The 21,913-nt window shown below is 40.0% G+C and overlaps 1 protein-coding gene across 3 annotated transcripts in view; it reads right to left on the bottom strand.

The window, feature by feature from the left end:
* Nucleotides 1-2,359, bottom strand: part of LEPROTL1 (leptin receptor overlapping transcript like 1) — a 202,085-nt gene extending 199,726 nt beyond the window's left edge. The window contains exon 1 of one of the 3 annotated variants that reach the window (XM_044059610.1): nt 2,112-2,359. Coding sequence is in view for 2 of the 3 variants with exons in the window: in XM_044059608.1 (XP_043915543.1) it covers nt 2,037-2,052 (16 nt within the window). In the remaining variant the exon portion in view is untranslated. Of the gene's footprint in view, nt 1-1,477; nt 1,530-2,036 lie in introns of those variants that run through there. The other 2 variants (XM_044059608.1, XM_044059609.1) reach the window with 2 other exon arrangements.
* Between the last annotated feature and the right edge of the window lie 19,554 nt (nt 2,360-21,913).

The following is a 21,913-nucleotide window of genomic DNA, read 5'->3' as shown; positions in this document are numbered from 1 at the left end:
CTGCAATTTAAAACAAAGACTTTAATTTTCATTTCAAATGTCCGCTTATTACTGCAGTACACTTTTTAATTATCGTGTATGACCATATTTAAGAAAAAGAAAAAAAAAATAACTTGATGAGAGTGTGATTAAAGGAGAAGCACACTTACTATCTGATTCTAGTTCCAATTTCTTCACTTTTTAGATAGGTACTGACCAGCTCCCTAGCACAGAGGGACAAAGCCCTGATTATGATCCATGTTCAGTTAGTGGCATGGGTGTGTGAGGGAGTGATCAGTAGAAGGGTGCCTGGAGTGGCCAATGACAGCTCAGTCATCCTGGAAGGAGGGAGACTGCTAGAACTTCTATTGTGCAAATGCATTAGCTGCCTCTCTTGGTTAAGTTAACTTGCACTATGTTGTGCATATATCCCCTTGCTAAATCAGGAAACAGGAAGCATATATGTCAGTACATATGGATGCTTCCTCCTCTTCCAACTTGGAAGTTCTAGCAAATCTGTGAGCAGACTAAGGCGGGCTACTCTGCTGGACCTGCAAGCTGACTTGCCCCTGAAAACTCAACTCTCACTACTGGGGTAACAGACTGACTGACAGGGCTTCTGGTGCAGAAACAAAAGGGCAGTAGGACCCATGCCTAATGAAGGAATGCCCAGCTCTCACCAATGCAGAACAAGTAGGAGAAGGCGGATAGTCAGCACAGAGGACTATTGGTGTAAGCTAACAAAAAAACTCCATCCTGCAGTCCAGAATTTGATTCCCTCATCCTTCATTTGGCTGCTGTGCGACTCTAAGCAAGTCACTTAACCCAGTGGGCTTACCCAATTAACAAATTAAACTAGTGTAATCAGGCAGTGGACCTGCAAAAGTCATCAGGGAGATAACAAAATAAACACACAACTAGATCAGATGTAGATGCACTATAATGGCTCTGCACCACCTACAATAGTGTACATTTACAGTTTCTAGTAAACTCTGTATATGGAAGGAGCTGTTCATGGGGCCGGAAATGCAACTCAACAGTACTGGATGGATTTCTGATTAACTGCAATTCCTATAACTTAACAGGGCTACACACTACCTTACAATATTATTAAAACACTTAAAAACAAATGTACAGCAAAACTATTCACAGAAAAATACCGCACCTGCTAAGCAAAAGAAAGGCGTACTGCCTATTTTCTGACAGAAAATCACACATGTAAATAGTGTACACAGATGTAAATTTAAAAACGCAATCAGAAAAAAATCATTACAATTATTTTACTCCAAAAAATAGAAAATAAATAATTACAAAATAATATACAAGTATTCAAAAATGCAAGTAAGCTTGTACAGCAACTAGCCTTGGATACACCCAAAGACATAATATCAAATAACTCCCATGGGATTGCTTGACTCAGGCAGATACATAACCACTCAAGCAGCATTAATGGCCAGCAAATAATTAAAAAAATAAACATAATTCGATTTATACTAACAGTGCGCGATCATGCAGAAACAGTTAAACACTGCATTCCCTTCTTTTATTCAAAGCCGGTCGGTTTCAGTCGATCACATTGACTATGACAATCAACACTGGAGAAAAACCAGAAGAGAATGTGAAACAATGTTCTTGCTACAGTCAACCTAAAGTACAGAGTACTGCACGGAATGGTTAGATGCAACTTACAAACATCTCCACAGCATGCAGTGCAGTACTCCGGATCTGACAAAACAAAAAGAAAAACGGGTTTGAAACTGCAACACAGACGTAAAAAAATGCTACAATTCACATCACGTCTGCAGAACGCAAAGCGATCATAACTGCATTATTATCTATGATACTAGACTAAAAGCGCAGCATTCCTTGCGCCAAACAAAAACCCTTTCCAGAGACCAAAACAAAGGAACTTGGACAAGTAGCCGGATGATTTCGGCCTCTAACTATAAAGTCCACTGAAGGGGGAAATCCATTTCAACTATGTGCTCTCGCCAATAACACTATTCACGACAAATCTGCAAACTTCAATAAGAATACATAAACATGCAATAATCTACCTTTAATACCAGCCATTCTGCAGCCAAAGCTCCAATACACTTAAACATGCAAAATGAAAACTATACCAAACCCACTGTTCCGGTTGTCCACACGTCGTTCTACTACGCAACCTCGTTTTCATATGACGTCAACGATGCGACTCCATTTACTTGGTTAACTTGCAGTTCACGAATTAGAGTGGTTTCGCTTTGTAGGAGTCTTATTTTTCTTCATCCTCATGTTATGGAAAGAGCTGTCCTATCATGCGTGTTTGACTAGGATTACCACCGGTCCCTCTTTGGGCAGTAGTGCTCTGCACACGGCAAATGTCCTGAAATTTTAGAACAAAAATATTTCCAAAGTTTTCTTTAATAGTTCCATAAAAAAATGTCTTACTATAACAGTCCGGCATTCTGTTAGAGTAGTATCTCACAGAATGTGCAGTAGCAAAGCCCGCCCCAAACACGCCTCCCGCCCGGTGGAGGCAGCAGCAATATGAATGTTCAACAGTGTGCAGAATAAAATGTAATTAATATTCAGCATCGCTGCCGAAACCAGCCCAATGTTTTAAACAGTCAGTAAAAAAAAATGAAACTAAAGCAATATTTTATTACGGACATAAAAATAAAAAAATATGTAGACTCGAAATATTAAAAAAAAAAAGAAAGAAACAAAACACGTGTAAGTTAAATAAGACATTGTGTGGGTTCAGCTTCATTTAACAGCACTGTGAATCTTTCTGTAAGTGTAAGTAACCTAAACATCAAGGAAGTTTTGTGTGTTTAGCGGTTGAACACCAACGATGCTGGGAATTAACTGTTGTTTTTAACTAGGTCTGTTTTTGTTGCTAAGTTTATGTTTACATAGCATATATTTGCCAACACCTTAGCACCCAGCTTTAAATATTATGCTATCTATATATACCAAGCTTCCTCAAATCAAACTAAGGTACTAAAAATCTCCTTGATTGTATATATGCCGCTGTATAGAAATTTTCTGTCATTTGTGGATTATGTATTGTCGTATAAGACATGGAGCTCTGAATGTATATATGCCTCTGTACAGAAATTTTTTTGTCATTTGTTGTATTTGTACTGTTATGTTATGGAGCTTTTCTCCCAGGGCCTCCACTGTAAATGGACCTTGTTCCAGTCGGACTTTCCCAGTAAACAAATGTAAAATAAAAATAAATAAATACACTGTCCCAGTTACCATATTGCAGCACTTTGGTAAAGGCTAAAGTTATGACTGGCGTTGGGTAGAGGGGGGGGGGGGGGTCTGTTTATGCGGGGAGCTGACAGGTAGTCACCATTAGTTGTTAATAGTTACGTCTCAAAAAGAAGCTGGAGCATGGCGAGGGAGAAGGAAGAACTGCCGATATTCAAGTAAATTGCTCATTCCTGGTTCTGGGGGACATTTCTGGACCACAGGGAGTGCAGAGTGGGTGACATAAATTAGCCCTAGGTTGGGGTAGTGGTGGCCCACTGTAATGTTTCAGGGACAGTTAATCTGCTGGTAATGTTATGTGATTTTAACATATTTGTTCGGAACATTACATTCCTATCTTTTTATTTCAGTGACAGTAATGTATGTATGACATGACATACGAATTAGCATGACTGCCACTCTTCTTAGCTTCCCCCGCCCGTTATGCATGTCAGTCACTCCAGGCATGCCCAAAGCTGCGAGGTACTACACTGATAGAATGACAACGTTCCATCTATGTTGTCGATCTTCATGAATTCTTGACAGTGGGCTCAGTCGTTTATTCCAGCTCGCACCTTCCAAACTCTCAAGCCAGACACTATCCATAGTGCTCCTCTTAAAAATTACCTCAGATCGAGTTTGCCCAACATAGTAGAAGACAGACAAGCATAATTTATAGTGAAATAACAGATATAATAGTCAGACACCAGATATGTTTCCTTAATATGAAGTTAGCTATGGCAAATATGGTCCACTAACAGTCTCAGGTTGGGGGAAGGAGGGTGGAGATGTCAAGGATTAATGAAGATCGACAACACAGATGGAGTGTTATGGTAGGACATAACTTCTTTATCTGATGTCAATCTTCACTGAATCCTTGACAGTGCTCAGAAAATACTCCTTGGATACAGCCTGGGTATAACAATCTGGAATGTAGTAGGGAGGTCCCAATGTGGCTTGTGTTCTGTATGCAATGGTTATGTCCTTTTGAGTCTGGGTAGCCTTTGGTGGTAGCCTGCCTGAGTCTGGAGTCCTTGACAGTGGGAGAGTCCCCAGCTGCTTTAGTCTTGGGAGGTCTTATGGAAGAATATTTCTAAGCACCTTCGAGCTGAATGATGCCCATCCCCTTGAGACCTGATTCAATTTATAATGAGTGATAAAGGTATGAGGAGAAGACCAAGTGGCTGCTGCGCAGATATTGTCCAAAGATGCTCTGGCATGAAAAACTATGGAATTTGTCATTGCTTTCATTGAATGGGCTTTAACTGGATGTGAAAGTTGGAGTCCTCTAAAATGAAAGATGAAAGTTATGCAGTCTCTAAGCCATTTGGCCAAGGTAAACTTTGAAACAGGATTACCTGATGAAAGAGAGGAGAATGCCACAAATAATTGGTCAGATTTTCTAAACTCCTTTGTTCTGTGAAGATAGATATGTAACTGTCTGTGGATGTCTAGTGAGTGAAGGGCATACTCCCTTTTATTAGAAAAATTAGGGAAGAAGGCTGGCAGTTGTAGAGTTTTGTTAATGTTAGATTCCGAAAGAACCTTTGGTAAAAAAGTTGGATTTGTCCTAAGGGCAGCCCTATTGTTGTGGAATATTAAATAGGGAAGTTTGTAGGATAAGGCCTGAAGCTCAGATACTCTTCTGGCAGATGATTAAAGTTTTCCAAGAAAAATATCTTAAGTCACAAGTTGCTGATGGTTCGAAAAGATTCATAGTAAGACCCTAAAGAACTAAAGTTAGATCCCAAGGAGGAATGGGCTCCTTAAATGGAGGTCTTAACATTAGGAGACCCTTTAAAAATGCTTTACAAAGTCTGTGTGGCATTAAAAATGCACCATTAAAACCCATATGAAAGTTGGAAATTGCAGCTAGATGAACTTTAATTGCTGAAGCAGAGGAACCAGGTTGGTAAAGGGGAACCAGGAAATCGAATATGTTATGAAGAGGACTGGTATAAGGGTCTAGTCCACTTTCAAGGGCCCAGTTAGCAATTTTTTCCCATTTACATTGATACAGCTTCCTAGTAGAAGGTTTGTGATGAGCGACAATAATTTGTCTTACAGGAGAAGAAAGGGAAGGGTGCCTGGCAATCATGGGAATTGGAGAAGCCTGCAGTGAGCTTGAGATGGTGGAGATTCAGATGAACCATGCCCTCCGGATGGGACAGCAGATCTGGAGGTGGGTCTAGAATCCATGGTTTCTGAAGAAGATGAGGCCAAAGGAAGGGAAACCAAATTTGTTGAGGCCAGAAGGGGGCAATGAGGATTACGGAGTTCTCCAACCTTTTGACTTTCTTTAGAAACTGAGATATCAAGGGAGTCGGGGGAAAGGCATAGAGGAGACCGGAGAACCAATTGTGGTGAAGACAGTCTCTGGGTGACTCCCTGGGTGGGGGGATTAGGGCAAAGTAACTGCTGCACTTGTTGTTTGGGGGGGGATAAAAAAGGTTGCACCAAGGTTGGCCCCAGTGATGAAATATCTTGTTCACCACCACAGGATTTAGAGACCACTCGTAAGGAATGAGAGTGGTGCTGCTCAGTTAGCCTGCTATCACATTGGAGCTCCCTGGAATGTGCATTGCTGTCAGAAAGTGGTTGGAAGAAATCACCCATTGCCAAACTCTGATGGCTTCTCAACACAATGAGTAAGATTTGGTTCCCTCTTGTTTGTTGATGTACCAGACTACAGACATGTTGTCCGTCTGAATAGCTATTGTCGCTACAGGAAGGACGTCTTGGAATGTTTGCAATGCTAACAGCATGGTTCTGTATTAAAAGACCAAATGTTTAGGTGATAAAACACCTAAACATCGATCTTCTAATATCGAACTGCACAATGTCGAACATCCCAGGGAAACACGTCCCTCGGCCATAACACAAAAAACATTACTTTACATCTAAATTAAGTGGGGGCTGTGCCCCCCACACCCCCCCCCTAACTAAATATACCAACTCCGAGATCACTCAACAGTAGGGAAATAACAAACTCTGACAAACAGCCAAGGGAAATCTTTCCATGCGTTAAATTGGCCATTCGTCATTTTTTGCTTTCAAAATTAGAAGATCGATGTTTAGATGTTCAATCACCTAAACATTTGGTCTTCTAATATAGACACAACGGCACTGCCCTCATCTCTAGAACATTGATGTGCAAGCTGGCCTCTAATTGGGACCATGTGCTTTGGACTGTTTTAACCAGATAATGCCCCCCCCACACCCCATCTGGGAAGTGTCCGTGGTCACTATGGCTTGAGGCTGGGGAAGAATGAATGGCTGACCCAAGAGAAACTGATCGGAGTGGAGCCATCGTGTGAGATCCTGTTTGCAGCGATCAGTAATCAAGATTAGGACACTAAAAAAACCTTGAGTAAAACCCAGATTCTGTTTGGTCTGGTGGGACTTTTTGGATGACTCTTTTGTCTATCAGTCTTTGAATTTCTAAAGCTGCTGCTTCCCTGTGACTGGGTGGTACGTCCAGGAGTTTCTTCTGGGATTATGGGAGAACTGATAATAGTAGTTTGTAACCTCTGGATATTATTAACTACACCCATTTGTCCAGAGTTAATGTCTGCCAGGCAGATTGGAGCAGAGAGTCATTCCCCGACTACCTCCAGAGGAGGGCAGTTGGGCACCCATTTAGGGGTGCTGGTAGGAAGTACCAGAGAAAGATTCTTTGGATCCCTGGTTTTGCGGTCCATTTCTGGGTCTGGGGTGGTATCTTCTGTTACTTCCCCCTCTGCTCTGGGAAAAGTCTTTGCAGCATGAATCCTAGAAAGGCCCTCTGGATTTTTTAAACCGTAGTCCCCCTATGGCAGAAAGGGTCTTACCATCCTTTTCACATCTGGCTAAAGTGTCTTTAACCTTGGGACCAAAAAGGGTGGATCTGTCAAATGGAGTGTTGATGACTGATGCTTTGAATGGCTCCGCAAAGTTGCACAAGTGCATCCAGGAATGCCTTCTAATGGCTATGCCTGAACCCGCTGCTCTGGAAGTCCCTTCAGCTGCATGAGTAATCAGCCTCATGTACGACTTAGAAATTTGCATCAAGGGTGTTAGCTGAGAGGTAACTTTATCCCATACCCCTTCAGCCATTGCTCCTTCAAGGGTATCGGAGAGCTCCTTGATCAAATCCCTCTGTAGTCTTGTGAAGTGTACCATATAATGCAAGGACCCGAGAGCAAAGGTTGTTGGAGCATAAACATGCTTCCCAAATCTATCCAAAGTCCTAGACTTCTTGTTTGGAGGAAGGATAGTTGGACTTGCCTTGGCAAGTTCCCTTTTTGTGGCCACTGCTATCACCATGACGTCAATGGGTATTCCTTTGGAGCAGTGAGGCTCATCCTTCACGGCTGATTAGATATGATCAGGCCTTTTGGGGATTGGCTCAATGGCTTTGGGCATCTTCCATGCCCACTGAATGATCAATTCAATGAGATCGTCAGCAAGAGGAGAGATCCAAGAAGTAGAGGGCTGGGCACGAAAAGCATCCAGGTATACTGACTCCTCTGAGGAAGGTTGGATGAAGGACCAGCCACTCCTCTGTTTCAAGATTTCTAGGATATCCCTGAAGAAAACTTCATCGGGGGTGACCTAGAGGAACCTTCCACTTCATCAAAATCAGTTTCTTCAGTGAAAGACTCTTCTGGGGAGTCTAAATACTTCCTCTTGCACTTCCTGTTGACAGGAACTTCCTCAGGGGGATGATCCGGGGAAGTGTCCAAAGAGGAAACCACCAAAGTGGGTGCAACCTGGGACTTTTGTGTCCTCTGTCCAGGGGACAAGTCGGATGGCAGCTCAGGTTGAGGGGTTGTAGACAGTTGTCCCGACAAGGATGGCAAGGACTGTGAGTCCCCAATAGACAAGGCCTTCTCCATGACTGAGAAGGCCACCCCCGCTCCATAGAGGGATGGGAGCACGGAACCGGGGTCACACCCCGCACAGAGGAGGTGGCCCCTGAAACAGAATCTCAGGTCGATGCTACAAGGGCCAAAGCACCAAGGGACATGGACAGCTCCGAAAATAATGAAACAGATCCATGCACCACAGACCCAACCAGAGAGCCCCAACTACGGGAGCCCTCTGGTGCCGAAAACTTGGAGGAGCTCAAGGCAACTCTTGGAAGTGGAGAAGAGGATGCTACTGGAACCAAGACAGTCTGTGCCAGGAGTGTTGGAACTGGGGGCTCTAAAGACTCAACAGGAGTTGAAGGAGGAGGAATTGAAGGTATCATACATGGGCTGGTTCCGTTGCCAGTGTGGCTATGAATCGAGGATAATCCCCTCACCATCAGAAGCTGATCCACTAGTCTCAAAATGTTGGCTTCTGAGAGACTCTTACTAGATCAAATAGAGGCAGTCGAAGTAGACTTAGGAGGTCTTGCTTTGAGAAAGGGACTTGGTGGCCTGTCTTTAAAAGGATCAAAGCTTGGTGAGTATCTTGTCCTTGGGAGGAAAGGCAGCTGAGACTTTTGGCACCAAGGATACTGAGGGTACAGAAGAAGTCACTGTTGGCTCTGATATAGTTTTAGGTTTAAAGCCAGATAGACCTTCTGGTGCAGAAGAGCTCTTTGGTACCAAGGTCAGCTTAGATACTTTCTTGGATGGTTCGATGAACTAGGAATCAAAGAAGGTCTTTTCTTTGTAGAAGCAGAAGAAGAGGATGAAGATGTGCTAGCTTCAGTCCTAGACCCAGAAGTGACCTCTTCAAAATCAGATTTGAGGAGTCCCTTCAAGATAAGTTTATTCTTCCTCTCAGTAAGGGTACAGGTAGAGAACCCGTGACAAATTGAACAGTCTTCCTGAAGATGAAGTTTCCCTAGACAGTATACACATAAGGTATGCCTGTCAGAGTTGTGCATCTTACCTGGCACTTTTGGCACCTTTTGAAGCCAGTGGTGCCTTTTGAAGTTTTACCAGGGGAGAACTGTTTTTCAGCCACAACCAAAGAAAAAGGGCTGAAATACGCAGACACACAGATAAAGAACACATATATAGAGATGAAGAAGATGTTTTTAAAAACAATTAAGAAGGGATAGAGAAATATAGAAAGAGGAAAATACCAACAATGGTAATATAAGAGCATCTAAAGCAGTAATAAAGGGAAGAAATATACTGACTATGGTACTAAAAGAGACTACCAAAGGTAAAAACATGAAGAGAAAAGAAACAGAGCCAAACAAAGCTACAAGAGGAGCTGGTAGACAATGAGAGGGTTTAAGAAAAAAATTAAGTAAAAATATGTAGCTATAAGAGTATTAATAGATATAAACTTATTCAGAATCACCCTAGGCTCAAGAGAAGGACACACTCATCTGACCTACAAAGCAGCACATGAGATCTGAGGTTATTTTGAAGAAGAGAACTATGGGTAGTGACTGGCTCAAGAGTTTGGAAGGAGCGAGCTGGAATAAACAGCTGAGTCAATTCCGAGGCTCGGAACTGAGTCCACTGTCAAGGATTCAGTGAAGACTGACAACATCAGATCAGTTATTTTGTATCTGAAACATCTAATGTTATATGAAATAGCATAAGTAACTAAAATGTCACAAGAATAAGGTTTTATTTTGGCAAAAAAAGGTAAAGTTCTATCCTTTGCATTGGCTATAGTATTTGTCCTGTAAAATGTCATGTTTCTGCAATAAAAGTCCCATTTTTGGGCATTTGAAAAGGTGACAAACCTAGTGTTTGAAATACAATGCAAGTAGCAGAGATGACTATGTTTTGTTGTGTTAAAATGCCCCCCCCACACACACACTTTTTGTGAGCCTTCTTATAATACGGAAGTGTGTGACAAAACATAAGGATTTTCTTTGTTAAATACTCTGCAAGTTGTTTCCTGTGGACTCATTCTCAACTAATTTGTGTAAATATTCTATGTTTATTTGGCTGTATGGTGGACCAGTTGCTTGTGTGCGTGTGTGTGTGTGTGTTTATTACACATTGAAAAAGTAATCTAAAGAAATCTGAAAAAAAAATTGAGAACTTAGAAAAAAGGCACAGAGGCAAGGTGTCCTTTTTCAGTACTTGTGACCTGAGGCTGGGAATGGGCTCAAACCATTGATAGGGTTAGCCACAATTTGGGGAGAATGGGATGATGTCACTGATGGCAAGCTCTGCTATCCTGAGAAGAGGGTGTGCAGAAGCCAGATGCCTATGTGACTTCGGGTGGAGAACAGGAGTTTGACAGGTCATCTGCATAGATTACAGGGGGGTGGAGATGAAGTTTTTATGAAACTGGACTGAGCATTCCTCTAGTTATGGACTTTGACCAGCCACCATAAGAATTGTGGCTATTGGCTTTGTGCACACAACTCTCCATTGGGTATCTTGCTCCCTGGAATTACAGTGAAGTCACATTAAGATCAACTCTCCTGGGAGGACCCTCTCTGACAAAGGGTTACACCAGGGATATCCAGATAACATATGGGGAATCCAGAGTTGGGTGGGTTAGGTAATATGGAGAACAGCCTGAGGTTGTATGGAGCCAGGAGGGGAGAGAGATTTAAAAAAAATCACCAAACAGTGCCAAGTAATTGCAGTTATAAATGCTTCATTCTGCAAAAAAATGCATGTTAATTTAAATCTTTTTAAATTATTTATTATTTATTTAGATTATTATGTGTTGCTTTCTTTTGTGAATAAGTCTGTTGTCAGCATTGACAATTTGCAGTGTCCATTCTGTGTGATGGTTACCTGTGCAATACTGTCAGTATGAAGTGTAACTGTACTGTGTATGTAAGTTTCATGTAGTGCATGGAACGTGCTGATTATGCTCTGATATTTGGAAAAAGACAAACCAGTTAAGCACCAGAATGGTGCATGACCCAATCCTAACAAATGTTAGGCACTCCCTGCTTATGTTGTTAAGGTCAGGTCCCATGCTAAGCAGTAAAACCTGCCTGTACTGACTAGCAAATGACAGCGGCAGAACAAAACATTTGTTTCTACCTGTTGTTCATACCCTTAACATGTCCTTAACTTCCTATAAAAGAAAGAACTTAAGAGTTGATAGGCTAACATAATCTGTGTTCTTCTGCATAATCTGAAGAATGCTGAAACTCAAATGTATGTCATTATTTACTGTCTTCAGGTCTAGGTGGTTTGTCCATAAAACATCCCTCTCAACCACACCCATTCTTGCAGAATGTTTAGATTTTTGCCTCATATTTTATTTCTTTCCTCATAAAATCTGTGGTTTTCTGGCAAATCACAGAGGATTAAAATAATTAAATAATGACAGACATTTGAGTTTCTGAAAATGCATGCTGATGCAAAACCTATTACTCTATCAACTTTCTAAGTTTGTAAGAGCAATATTTAAAATACGGTCCCATCTTTGGGCCTTTGTCCCACCATTATTTTAGGCTTTGCCCAGATTTTCTCCTCTAAGAGGTTGAGAGGTATGCTAAAAAATACATATGTGATGAGGAGCAGACCAAAAATATGAAGGAATAATCTGGATGTCCTGCAAAAATCTACAGCTGAGGGATATGAAATGTAACAGACTATGTTGCACTACCCCTCTGGCAGCCCTCACTAAGTGTTTTATGGCTTTGAAAGCCAGGAAAACACTTAGTGACTTTCCCTTCCTTAACTAGTAGTACAGGGAGCATGTAAAATGCTCTTGAGGTGAATTTCTTGGCATTCATGTCTCAAACATATGACAAGCAGGTTATGATCAGTGAGCTGATCATAATCCTCTGTATTATGTAAATGTGTATTTAGCTGTGACAGTCTCTGGTTTGAGTTGTGTCTGAAAGGACCAGTCTACCAACCCAGTTAAATATTTTGATAAGCAAGTAAAATGTGTCCCTGATTTGTTCATTGTATGTGATTTCTCAGTGGCTGAAAATGTTTATAAAGCTACATAGAGAAAAAGAATAAATAAATAAGTAAATGTGTATTTATTGGCTTACCTGAACTCATGGTAAAGTATGTATGTGTACATGCATGCATGGATGAATGTATGTGTTTAGTTATTTATTTAAAATGTATTAACCAAATAGGTGGACTGGGCTGAAGATCCTTTTCAGCTATGACCCACGTACAGTAGCAGATGCATTAAATTTGCTTAAGATTACCAGAATGTGTAAAGAGTTGATATTTGTACAATAAACAGATGAATGCAAAGAGTACTGCTCTTTCATTATCAGCCCTCTTTTTCCCATTTTCTACATGGGGTCGGGGTATCGTGTTAACTGTTGCCATCTCTCTTGATTCAATGCCACACTCCTGCCTTCTTTGACACTCATGCCTGCCTGTCATAGATCTTCTTTCACACAATCCAGTCACCTCTTTGCTTGATGTCATTTCCTCTTACCTTCTTCCTGTCTGTCCCAAATCTTCTTCAACAGATTATCTTCTGCTTTTCTAAACATGTCCAAGCCACCGCAATCTGTTCTCTTTGATCTTTTCTGCAATTGGAGCTACTTTGGCTTCTGCTTTTATGTCCTCAGTTCTTCATCTGTCCTACAGTGTGCATCCTACCACCTTTCTCAGGCACTTCATTTCCAGCACCTCTAGTGCCCTAATCTGCTCTGCCTTTACTGCTAAGGTTTCTGTACCATACAATAATACTGGTTGCACCACTGTCTTGTACACCTTGCTTTTCAGTTTCTTTGGCATTTTTCTATCATAGAGTACATCTGAGACTCTATACCACTTGGCTGCAGCCCCTCTGATTCTAGCTTTGACCTCTTCATTCAGACTTCCCTTCTCCTCAACCACCCCTCCCAGATATTTGAAGCTATTAACCTGTTCCACTGTTTTCCCTTCTATTTCAATTCTCAGTTTCTTCTGATTTCCACAGTTTTCTGCCATTACCACTGTTTTATTTGTGCTTAGTTTCACTCCATGTGCCTTCAGTTTGCATTCCATTCCCCTATCTTTTGCTGAAGCTCTTATTCAGAGTAAGCTTGTAATATCTCATTGTCTGTATTCAACAACTTTGTTGATCTGTTCCCTCCAACCTATTTGTCAATATAGTCCATCACCAGTATGAACAGCAGTGGGCTCAGAGATTAACCCTGGTGCACACCCACTCCCACTGGAACCCCACTCTGAGACTGAACACTGTTCGTACTTGAGTCATTGGGTCCTTGTACATAGCCTGCACTAATTCTACCAATGTTTCTGAGACTTCAAACCACAGCAGTACTGCCCAGTTCAGCTTTCTTGGGACCTTGTCGTATGCTTTCTCCAAGTCTAGGAATGCCCAGTTGGACTCCTTCCTCATCTCTAGCTTCTTCTCCACTATCTGTCTCAATGTAAACATCAGGACAGTTGTGCTGCAACATGATCTGAGTCTGAGCTGCTCTTCTCCCATCTTACATTCTACTATTCTGTGTATCCATTTATCAGTCAACCTCTTCAAAACTTTCATACAATGTGGCAGGAGTTTGATGCCTCTCTATTGCCCACAGTTGTGGATGCCCCTTTTCTACTTGTACACTGGCATGCGTATGCATATTCTCCAGTCATCTGGGATATGCCTTTCTCTCCACACTGCTATGAGTACTTTCAAGAGCCATATCTCCCATATCTCACTCAACATCTTTATAATACCTGCTGTGACCTCATCTGAGCCTGCTGCTTTCCCTGACTTAATTTTCCTTAGTGCTATTCTTACTTCTTCTAGGGTGGGCTCCAATTCTTCTCTCATCATAGGCAATGTCTGGGGCAGTACAGCTTCTGTGGGACTTTCTTCATTCAGAAGCTGATGGATATACTCCTTCCATATGCCTTTGATGTCCTATGGAATGGTGAGCAGGTTGTTGCTGGCATCCCTTATGAAGGGCGTCTGACTATCTTCTCTATCTTTCTGTTTTTGCTTCACAACCTGATATAGATTCTTTGTGTCATCTACTGAGTATCTTTCCAGAAGCTGGTACAGCGCATCTGATGCCCTATTCTTTGCCATTACAACTCCTTTCTTACCTTCTTTGTTAGCCAACCAGTATTTCTTCTTAGCTTGGTCGGTCTTTTCTATCACCCACTTTTTCCTGCACTCTTCCTTTCTTTTGATGATTTCCTGGACTTCAACATTCCACCTCCAGCTTTCCTTATGTATCTTATTTCCATACCTGGCTCAGTCACATATCAGTTCTGTAGTCTTCACACATGCCATTTTGAGGCGCTGCCATTGTTCTTCATCTCCACTTATTTCCTCCTCTTTTTGGGTTGCTAGAGCCCTGAGTAATTCCTTGAATTGTTGCACTGTTTCTCCAGTCAACTTCCAGGTCTACAACATGGTCTCTGCTGACCTTAGAGCCTTTTTTTGACCACTGCTTGCACCTGATTGTGGCAACTAGTGGTTTATGCTGTGGGCCAACTGTTTCACTGGGGATGACTTTATAATCATTGATTTTACCTCAGTGCTCTTTCCTTACTAGTAGGAAGTTTACCCAAGTTGCATGTTGGGCCACTCTTGTATGTGATCTTGTGACTGTCTGACTTTTTGAACCATGTGTTTTGCTACTATCAAGCCATTTACCAGACAGAAGTCTAGAATAGCCTCTCCTTCTTTATTCCTATTGACCCACACATGTGGACCCAGCCAGTCCTCATATCCTGTTCTGTCTGTCCTGATATGTGCATTCAAGTCACCCATTATCAACACCAATTCATGTTGTCCTGCTTTATCTAGTAGGTCCTGCAACTGCTGTCTGAATGCACTCTTTTCCTCAGTATCACAGCCCTGTTGTGGGGCTGGAGTCTGTTTGCCATGAGTCTGTCACTAATTCTGATGATATGTATCATCATGTCATCCACTTCTAAGCTCTGTACTGTCAATGAACCTACATTTAAGTGTAGCAATTCTCAGTTCATGTTTAGCAGATTGATTGTTTTTTCCTTCCAGCTTTCACTCAATAGAGCTATCCTAGGTGACAGTAGCTTATTGACCCAAGGCTACTGGGCTCTATGGTGGCCACACACTGGCCAATAGGGGCACATACATCCCTCCCACCATTAGCATGGGTTCCTGGCATAGGTCAGAGTAGGCCGGGTCCTCATCTCACTTATAACCAGTAACTACCATGCCCATTTTGGCGACATTAGTCAACATGACCAAATCACCTACAACCATATTTTACACCATTGAGTGGCTAGCCCTGCCACGGCGTGCAGTCTGTGATCCATGTTCTCCTATCTTGAGGATATTGTGCACCACAATGAACCTTGTGCATGGGAGGCAAGGACCTTAATCATTATGCCAACTGAGAAAAAACAAAATCCGTGATTCCAGCTACAACCAGTAACAAATAAAAGCACAAACTGGAACCAAGGTAGAAACAGAGATAAACTTCAGTTTTAAATATTTTAGGACAATATGCATTTAAATAGGTTATGGTTGTGTTGATTCACATTGAGATTTAATTAGTTAATGAAATATATTTATATTGACGTATTGCTCATTTAGTGTGTATTTTGAAGAAGTCTCACAATGAAAGTGGTTAATAAATTGTTTTGTACGCTAAAGTTTATCTCTGTTTCTACCTTGGTTCCACTTTGTGCCATTATGACAACTGGTTTCACCAGTAAAAATACAATATGACATATACTTATTACTTGTAAAAATACAATAGTCAGACAGCACTGATAATTATACTATGATATTTAGGAAATAACTCACATATGCTACAATTCAAATTGTCAGATAACAAATATTCAGTTTTGTAAATAAGTGACTCCACCTCATGCATGTATATAGTAATAATCATCTATGGTAAAAATTAAAGCAGTGAGAAGAGAATATACTTGTTTTTAAAACTATGTACATATTTACAAGTTACATGATACAAATGGCTGTAACAGTAAGCCTTGATATTGATTATAGGGTTTATTTGGAGTAATAATACAACAGCAGTTTATCCTTCATCAAGGAAGCTGTTGCAGCAGTATATCTGAGGTGATTCAAGAGCTTTTGCTTGAACTGGCTATAATTTGTTTCTGAAGTCAGAAGGCGATCGTTCCAGTTAAATGGGCCAACTTTCCTGCATTCTTTTCCTAGTGGCAAGGCAGAATAACCGACCCAATAAACCAGTATAGCAGCACAGTAGGCAATTTAAATATAATTGACAACTTAAATGTCCTATTAGTGTCAGTGGGTGAACAGGTACTACCATCACTTTTGATGCTAGAAAATCAAATGTCAACACACTCTCATTTGGTGCTGGAAGATCAGAAAGCTGTGGACCCTATTTCTACATCAGATGTTTGGATTCATTTTTCCTTTACTACACTGCAGTGCAAATCAAAGCAGGTGCTGTACTCCTGTGTGTGCTGTGCTGAGATATGACATTAAACTGAGGATCAATCTGCCCGATTCATTGATAGCTCAGGTGGATGTGAAAGATCTCACTGCATTTATTGGCAAGAGTAGGGATAATGTATTAAAATTAAACATTCTTTCTTACTTATAGTTATATATTTTTATATTTACAAATAATTATATATTTATTTCCAATTTTCAAGATCCCTGCCCAATATTTTTTGCCATAAACTATATATTATTTTGTTTACTACATTGCCAATATCCTTACTCTTGGTTGGTTCTTAGGTAGTTACTAGGCTTTCAGTCCATTGGACCATTGAGGCCTAGCCCAAATTCTCAGTCACTTCTAAGCACAATCAAGTTAAGTGACTTGCTCAAGGTCACATAGTAGGCAAATGAGGGCTGAGGAAAATTAAATTCTGTAACATAAGAATTACAAGTCACAGTCTTAATCCTCTTTGACAACTGCCAGATTATTAAAACTCTACTTCTACCGATATTATATCATCCCAGATAGTTCTTGAACCCATAATCCCTGGTTTAGGAGGCCATTGCCTTATCTGTTAGGCCACTAATGCAAAAGTTCATTTCACTTTTCTTTCCATTAAAAAAAAGGCAACATGTTGTTGTTACTGTGACAATAGGAGGTACTGCCAACCATGCCAGGAGAAGTAGGGCAGTGGATGCCTGATTTGTGCCAGCACAGCTAGCTGGAATTGTGTAAATAATTATATGTCATTTGTATATCAAACTGATTTGTACATGTGCTTGTTCTGAAAATGTATTTATGAGGTTTGCCTGTGTTAAAATGTATCAGCAATGCACCCTGCTGGAATGAAAAGAAATGTATATGCATTATTGTAACTGAATTAAATGCATGTGCTTTAATAGAGAATACTGGAACAGCAGAGGTTAACCAGCTAGCTTACTTTAAGAAAAATAATGAAAATTGAAATTAGCTGTTAAGCCATTAAAATGGAACCTCACAGTGCTGAATAGGACTGAAGATGGTGGGTCTGGGAGAAGCTTCTGTTCATTAGCTCAGTAAACAGAAGGGAAGCCCCAGGCACTGCCATAAATGTTTAGATGTGTATTGTAGCTGTCTATGCTAAATTCCTGTCTCAGATTCAAAGGGGGATACTGTGAGAACCTAGATTCAGGTGACCAGATGAGGTCATTGTCCATTAACAAACTTGAAAAAAGTCATGGGCATTCAGAACTCCCATATAGCTGAAACACTCCTAATGGAGAGATGAGGGGTCCTAATGGAGAGATGGAAAGTCAGCAAGCAAAGGAGAGTAGTAGTGCTGAAACTGAATTCATCCTCATGTCTTGGTGAGTACCTTCACGAGGTGGACCCTGTTTTTCACAAAATCACACCAAGGTGACACTGATATATAGACTATATTTATATAGCATATATCATGGACAGAAATAAGTCAAAAACAAAAAAGATAGCTGGGTGCACAAGACCCAGGATAAAAAAAGTGCCCAATCCAAGTAGGCGCACTGGTGCTAGGACTGGAAAAGATGACTGTGTAGAATCCTCAAAATATGGAAACATTCCTACAATGGGGCCAGGCCAGGCCCAGGGGGAGAATGGCCCCCCGTTGTAGAAGGAAGTAGAAATCCACAAAAATCACAAAAAATGATTAGCCAAAGAAGAGCCATAAAGACAATAGAGTAGATTATTGAGGATAATAAAGAAATTATGCATTGCTATTATTATGTAAAAAGCCCAGAATTTCCAGACACAAGATATACAAAATGATTAAGAGAGAAATTAGAGGAAAGAAAAATACTTCCACAGGAAAAACTGTCAGAAGCTTCAAATAAAAAATTGCATTCATTAATATAATAGCTTTTTGAAAAACAGTATATAGATCAAGAAACTTTGATCTGTTTGGAAAAAGAAGCATCTGAGGAAGTGCTAAAATCTAAACAACAAAACCTAGAGATATTTGAAAAATATAAAAAAAGAAATATGGACATGGGAAAGAAAGAGAGATTTGATATGGTGCAATATTTATGGAAAGGAGAAAGCCAAGTTAACTAATACAGAGAAGGCAGTCTCAAAGATATTCGAAGAAAAATACAGGCAAAGGCATCCAGATATGGAAAATTTCACAATAAAAAAAATTAATATCAAAGATGTAATGTGGAAAAGAGGATTAGTAAACCAGAAGTTAAAGAAATAGAAGTTGAAGTTATGGAGTGCCTGCGAAGTGAAGGATTTAATGTAGAAGGACTAACACAGACTACATCACAGCATGAAGGAGTGAGTCCCCAGAATAAGGAAAAGCAAGAAGATCAGGAGACATGTGAAGAAGATATATGGACATGGGAAAGGAAAATAGATTTAATGTAGTGTAATATTTAGGCAAAAGAGAAAGCAAAACTAATCAATACAAAAAAGAGCAGCACCAAAGATAATTGAAGAGAAATACAGGCAAAATAATCCAGATATGGAAAACTTTACAATCCAAAAAATAAGAAGACCAAGATGAAAAGTAGAAAAAGAGATTAGTAATGGAGGAGTCAAAGAAATAGAAATTGAGGTTATGGAGCAGCTGCAAAGAGAAAGATTCAGTGTAGAAAACCGAATGCAGAAAGCACCACAACAGGACAGAGCAATGGATATCCAAATTAAGGAGAAACCAGTAGAACAGGAAGCAACTGGCAGGTGCCATATCAAGATATGTTGGAGCCTTCCACAGGAAACCAGTATAAACATTCACTTGAAGCTAGACAGCAAGGAAAGGAACAGGAAACTGTGGAACATTTGATGTAGTCAGTGTTGAGGAGTTTCCATATGACAGAGCAACAGATGACACTGGATGAAATTGAAGAGAATGTGCCACAGGAAGATGCTATAGAACTTTCTATAGAATGCCCACAGGAAACAGAAAACAGTTTGGAAGAAAATGAGCTAAGAGAAGAGTTGCTTGATTTAATGGACATGGATCGATATACTAAAATCAATGAGAGAAATAGACTGCAGAAGGTCAATAAACTCCAAAAAGTAAGAAGTCTGATAAAACAAATGAATGCAGTAATTAGGACTGTCCATAGAGATCCATGTGATATAACAGAAGTAAACAGGATATACTAATGTGCTGCTAAATTAATAACTGATAATGTTCTACCACAAGATCACAGGGTAGTGTGGCAAAGGAAGGGGAGAAATTGAATACCATCATGAAAGTATTGAATAGAGAAAACTATGACACAATTAAGACAAGAAGTGTCACTGTCAGAAGATTATAGAAGAGGGACTAGATCAACAAAAATACTAAGAAAGATAGATGTGATTAAAGCAATGCACAGTATTAGAACAGACCAGGATCTATCATGCACTGTCGCAAATAACAAACTAAAAATTTCAGCACAGGCAGAAAAACGTAGAAGATACACAGATAAATATAAGGGAAAAGTACAAAATAAGCAATTAATTGATGACCCAGAAAAGTTTTATAGAGAATTGGGAAATAAGGTAAAAGGAATTGAAAGACCACCAAAAGAAAAGGAAGTAGATACATTTTGGAGAAGTATCTATGAAGATCCTGTGGAGCATAACAAAGATGCTAAATGGATAGAAGAGGTAAAAGAAAGAATAAGAAGTTTAAAGGTGCGGGATATGAAATGGGATGAAGTAACAGCCAGAGAGATTGAAACAAAGTTGAGAAAAGCCTCTGACTGGAAAACCCCAGGCCCAGATGCAATACCCAACTTTTGGTTAAAAGTATTAACATCTTTGCACGAGGATTTAGCCATGATTAAGAACTATTTATATGTGCACCCTGAAAAAGACACCACACTAGCTAACAACAAGCAAAAGGATGCTCTTACTTAAGAGTGAACCTGCAAGCTACCCTAAAAATTATAGACCAATAACTTGCCTTCCAGTGACATATAAACTATACATGGGTACTGACACCGACAGAGTTTATAGTCATTTAGAAGAAAACTCAATTATGGCAGTAGAACAAAAGAGCAATAAAACAAAGTCATATGGAACAAAGGATCATTTGTTGTTAAATAAAGTTATAGTGGAGATCTATAAAAAGGGGAAGAATCTAAGTATGGCATGGACTGACTACAAAAAAGCATTTGATAGTATCCCACATTCATGGATAAAACAGTGCTTAATAATGTATAAGATACACCCTACACTGATTGACCACTTTACAGTAACCATGAAACAATGGCAGACCGCTTTGCAATTAAGCCATGATAAAGGACAAATTATTATTCCAGAGATAAACATTCAAAGGGGGTATTCCAGGGTGACTCTCTGTCACCAGTGCTATTCTGCCTTGCCATTAAGCTATTAAGCTGTTTACTTAACAGCTTAGGCCATAGCTAAAATTTGGCTCCTAGAAAACAACAAAGTCTAATGACTTCTCATCTTCTCTTTTAAAACTGTATAGCTCATCAGATGAGGAACTGAAAGCACAACTGCAGGTTGTCAAAACCTTTTCAGATGATATTAGAATGTCATTTGGGCTTGATAAACATGCAAAAGCAACCTTTAAAGCAGGAAAACAGTAGCACCAGGAAAACATCAGTTTGGGACAAGAATGTGATATAAAATAACTTGATCAAGAGGGAGTATATAAATACTTGGGAATTGCTAAAGGATCAGCAATAAAACATGAACAAATGTGAATAAAACTCAATAAGGAATACTTCAGAAGACTTCAATTAATCCTGAGAACAGCACTGACATCTAGGAACAAGTTCCAAGCTATAAATCAATTTGCTCTTCCTGTCCTAACATACAGATTTGGAGTGATTGACTGGCCCCAAAAAGTGTTCAATAGATTAGATATTAAAACAAGAAGGATGCTTCATGCTCACCAAATGATTTATAAAAATTGGAGTATACCAAGATTATATATTCCCCATTCTGAAGGACGGATGGGTCTCCTTGAAATTGATTACATGTATAGATCTGCAATCATGGAACTCCACATATATCTACTGACCTCACAAGATCTAAATGTAGTAAAAGTTTTGAAACATGAGGAAAATAAATCTAAGATGACTTCTCTGCTTATTAGCAGAAGCATATCGACGTCAAGCAGAAATGGGAATCAAACCAGAAGTAGATAAAAACCAGGCAGCAACTGAATGTGCCAAAAAAACAAAAGAAAGAATATAAGGTGAAGTTGTTAGAGATTATGAATATAAGGCTGACATTAATTCTGTTGTAAATATGCTGAAAGATAAAGCATAGAAAAAAAGTTTGCTTGAATATATGTATAGAGTTTAGCAATGTAAAATGTGCATCCATACTATATGTATAACAGACAAGCTTCTCTTCACAGCATCAGAAAAGCCTAACAAAGCACTATTGGAAAGCAAGTATCACATGCTTTTCTCATGTTTGCAGAACAAATATCTAAACTCAGCA

The sequence above is a fragment of the Protopterus annectens genome, chromosome 17.part0, assembly GCF_019279795.1.
Source record: "Protopterus annectens isolate FY-2018-M chromosome 17.part0, PAN1.0, whole genome shotgun sequence".
Classification (NCBI taxonomy): Eukaryota; Metazoa; Chordata; order Ceratodontiformes; family Protopteridae; genus Protopterus; species Protopterus annectens.
The sequence above is the reverse complement of the archived record's forward strand: the minus strand, read 5'-3'. Positions and strand labels throughout refer to the sequence as shown.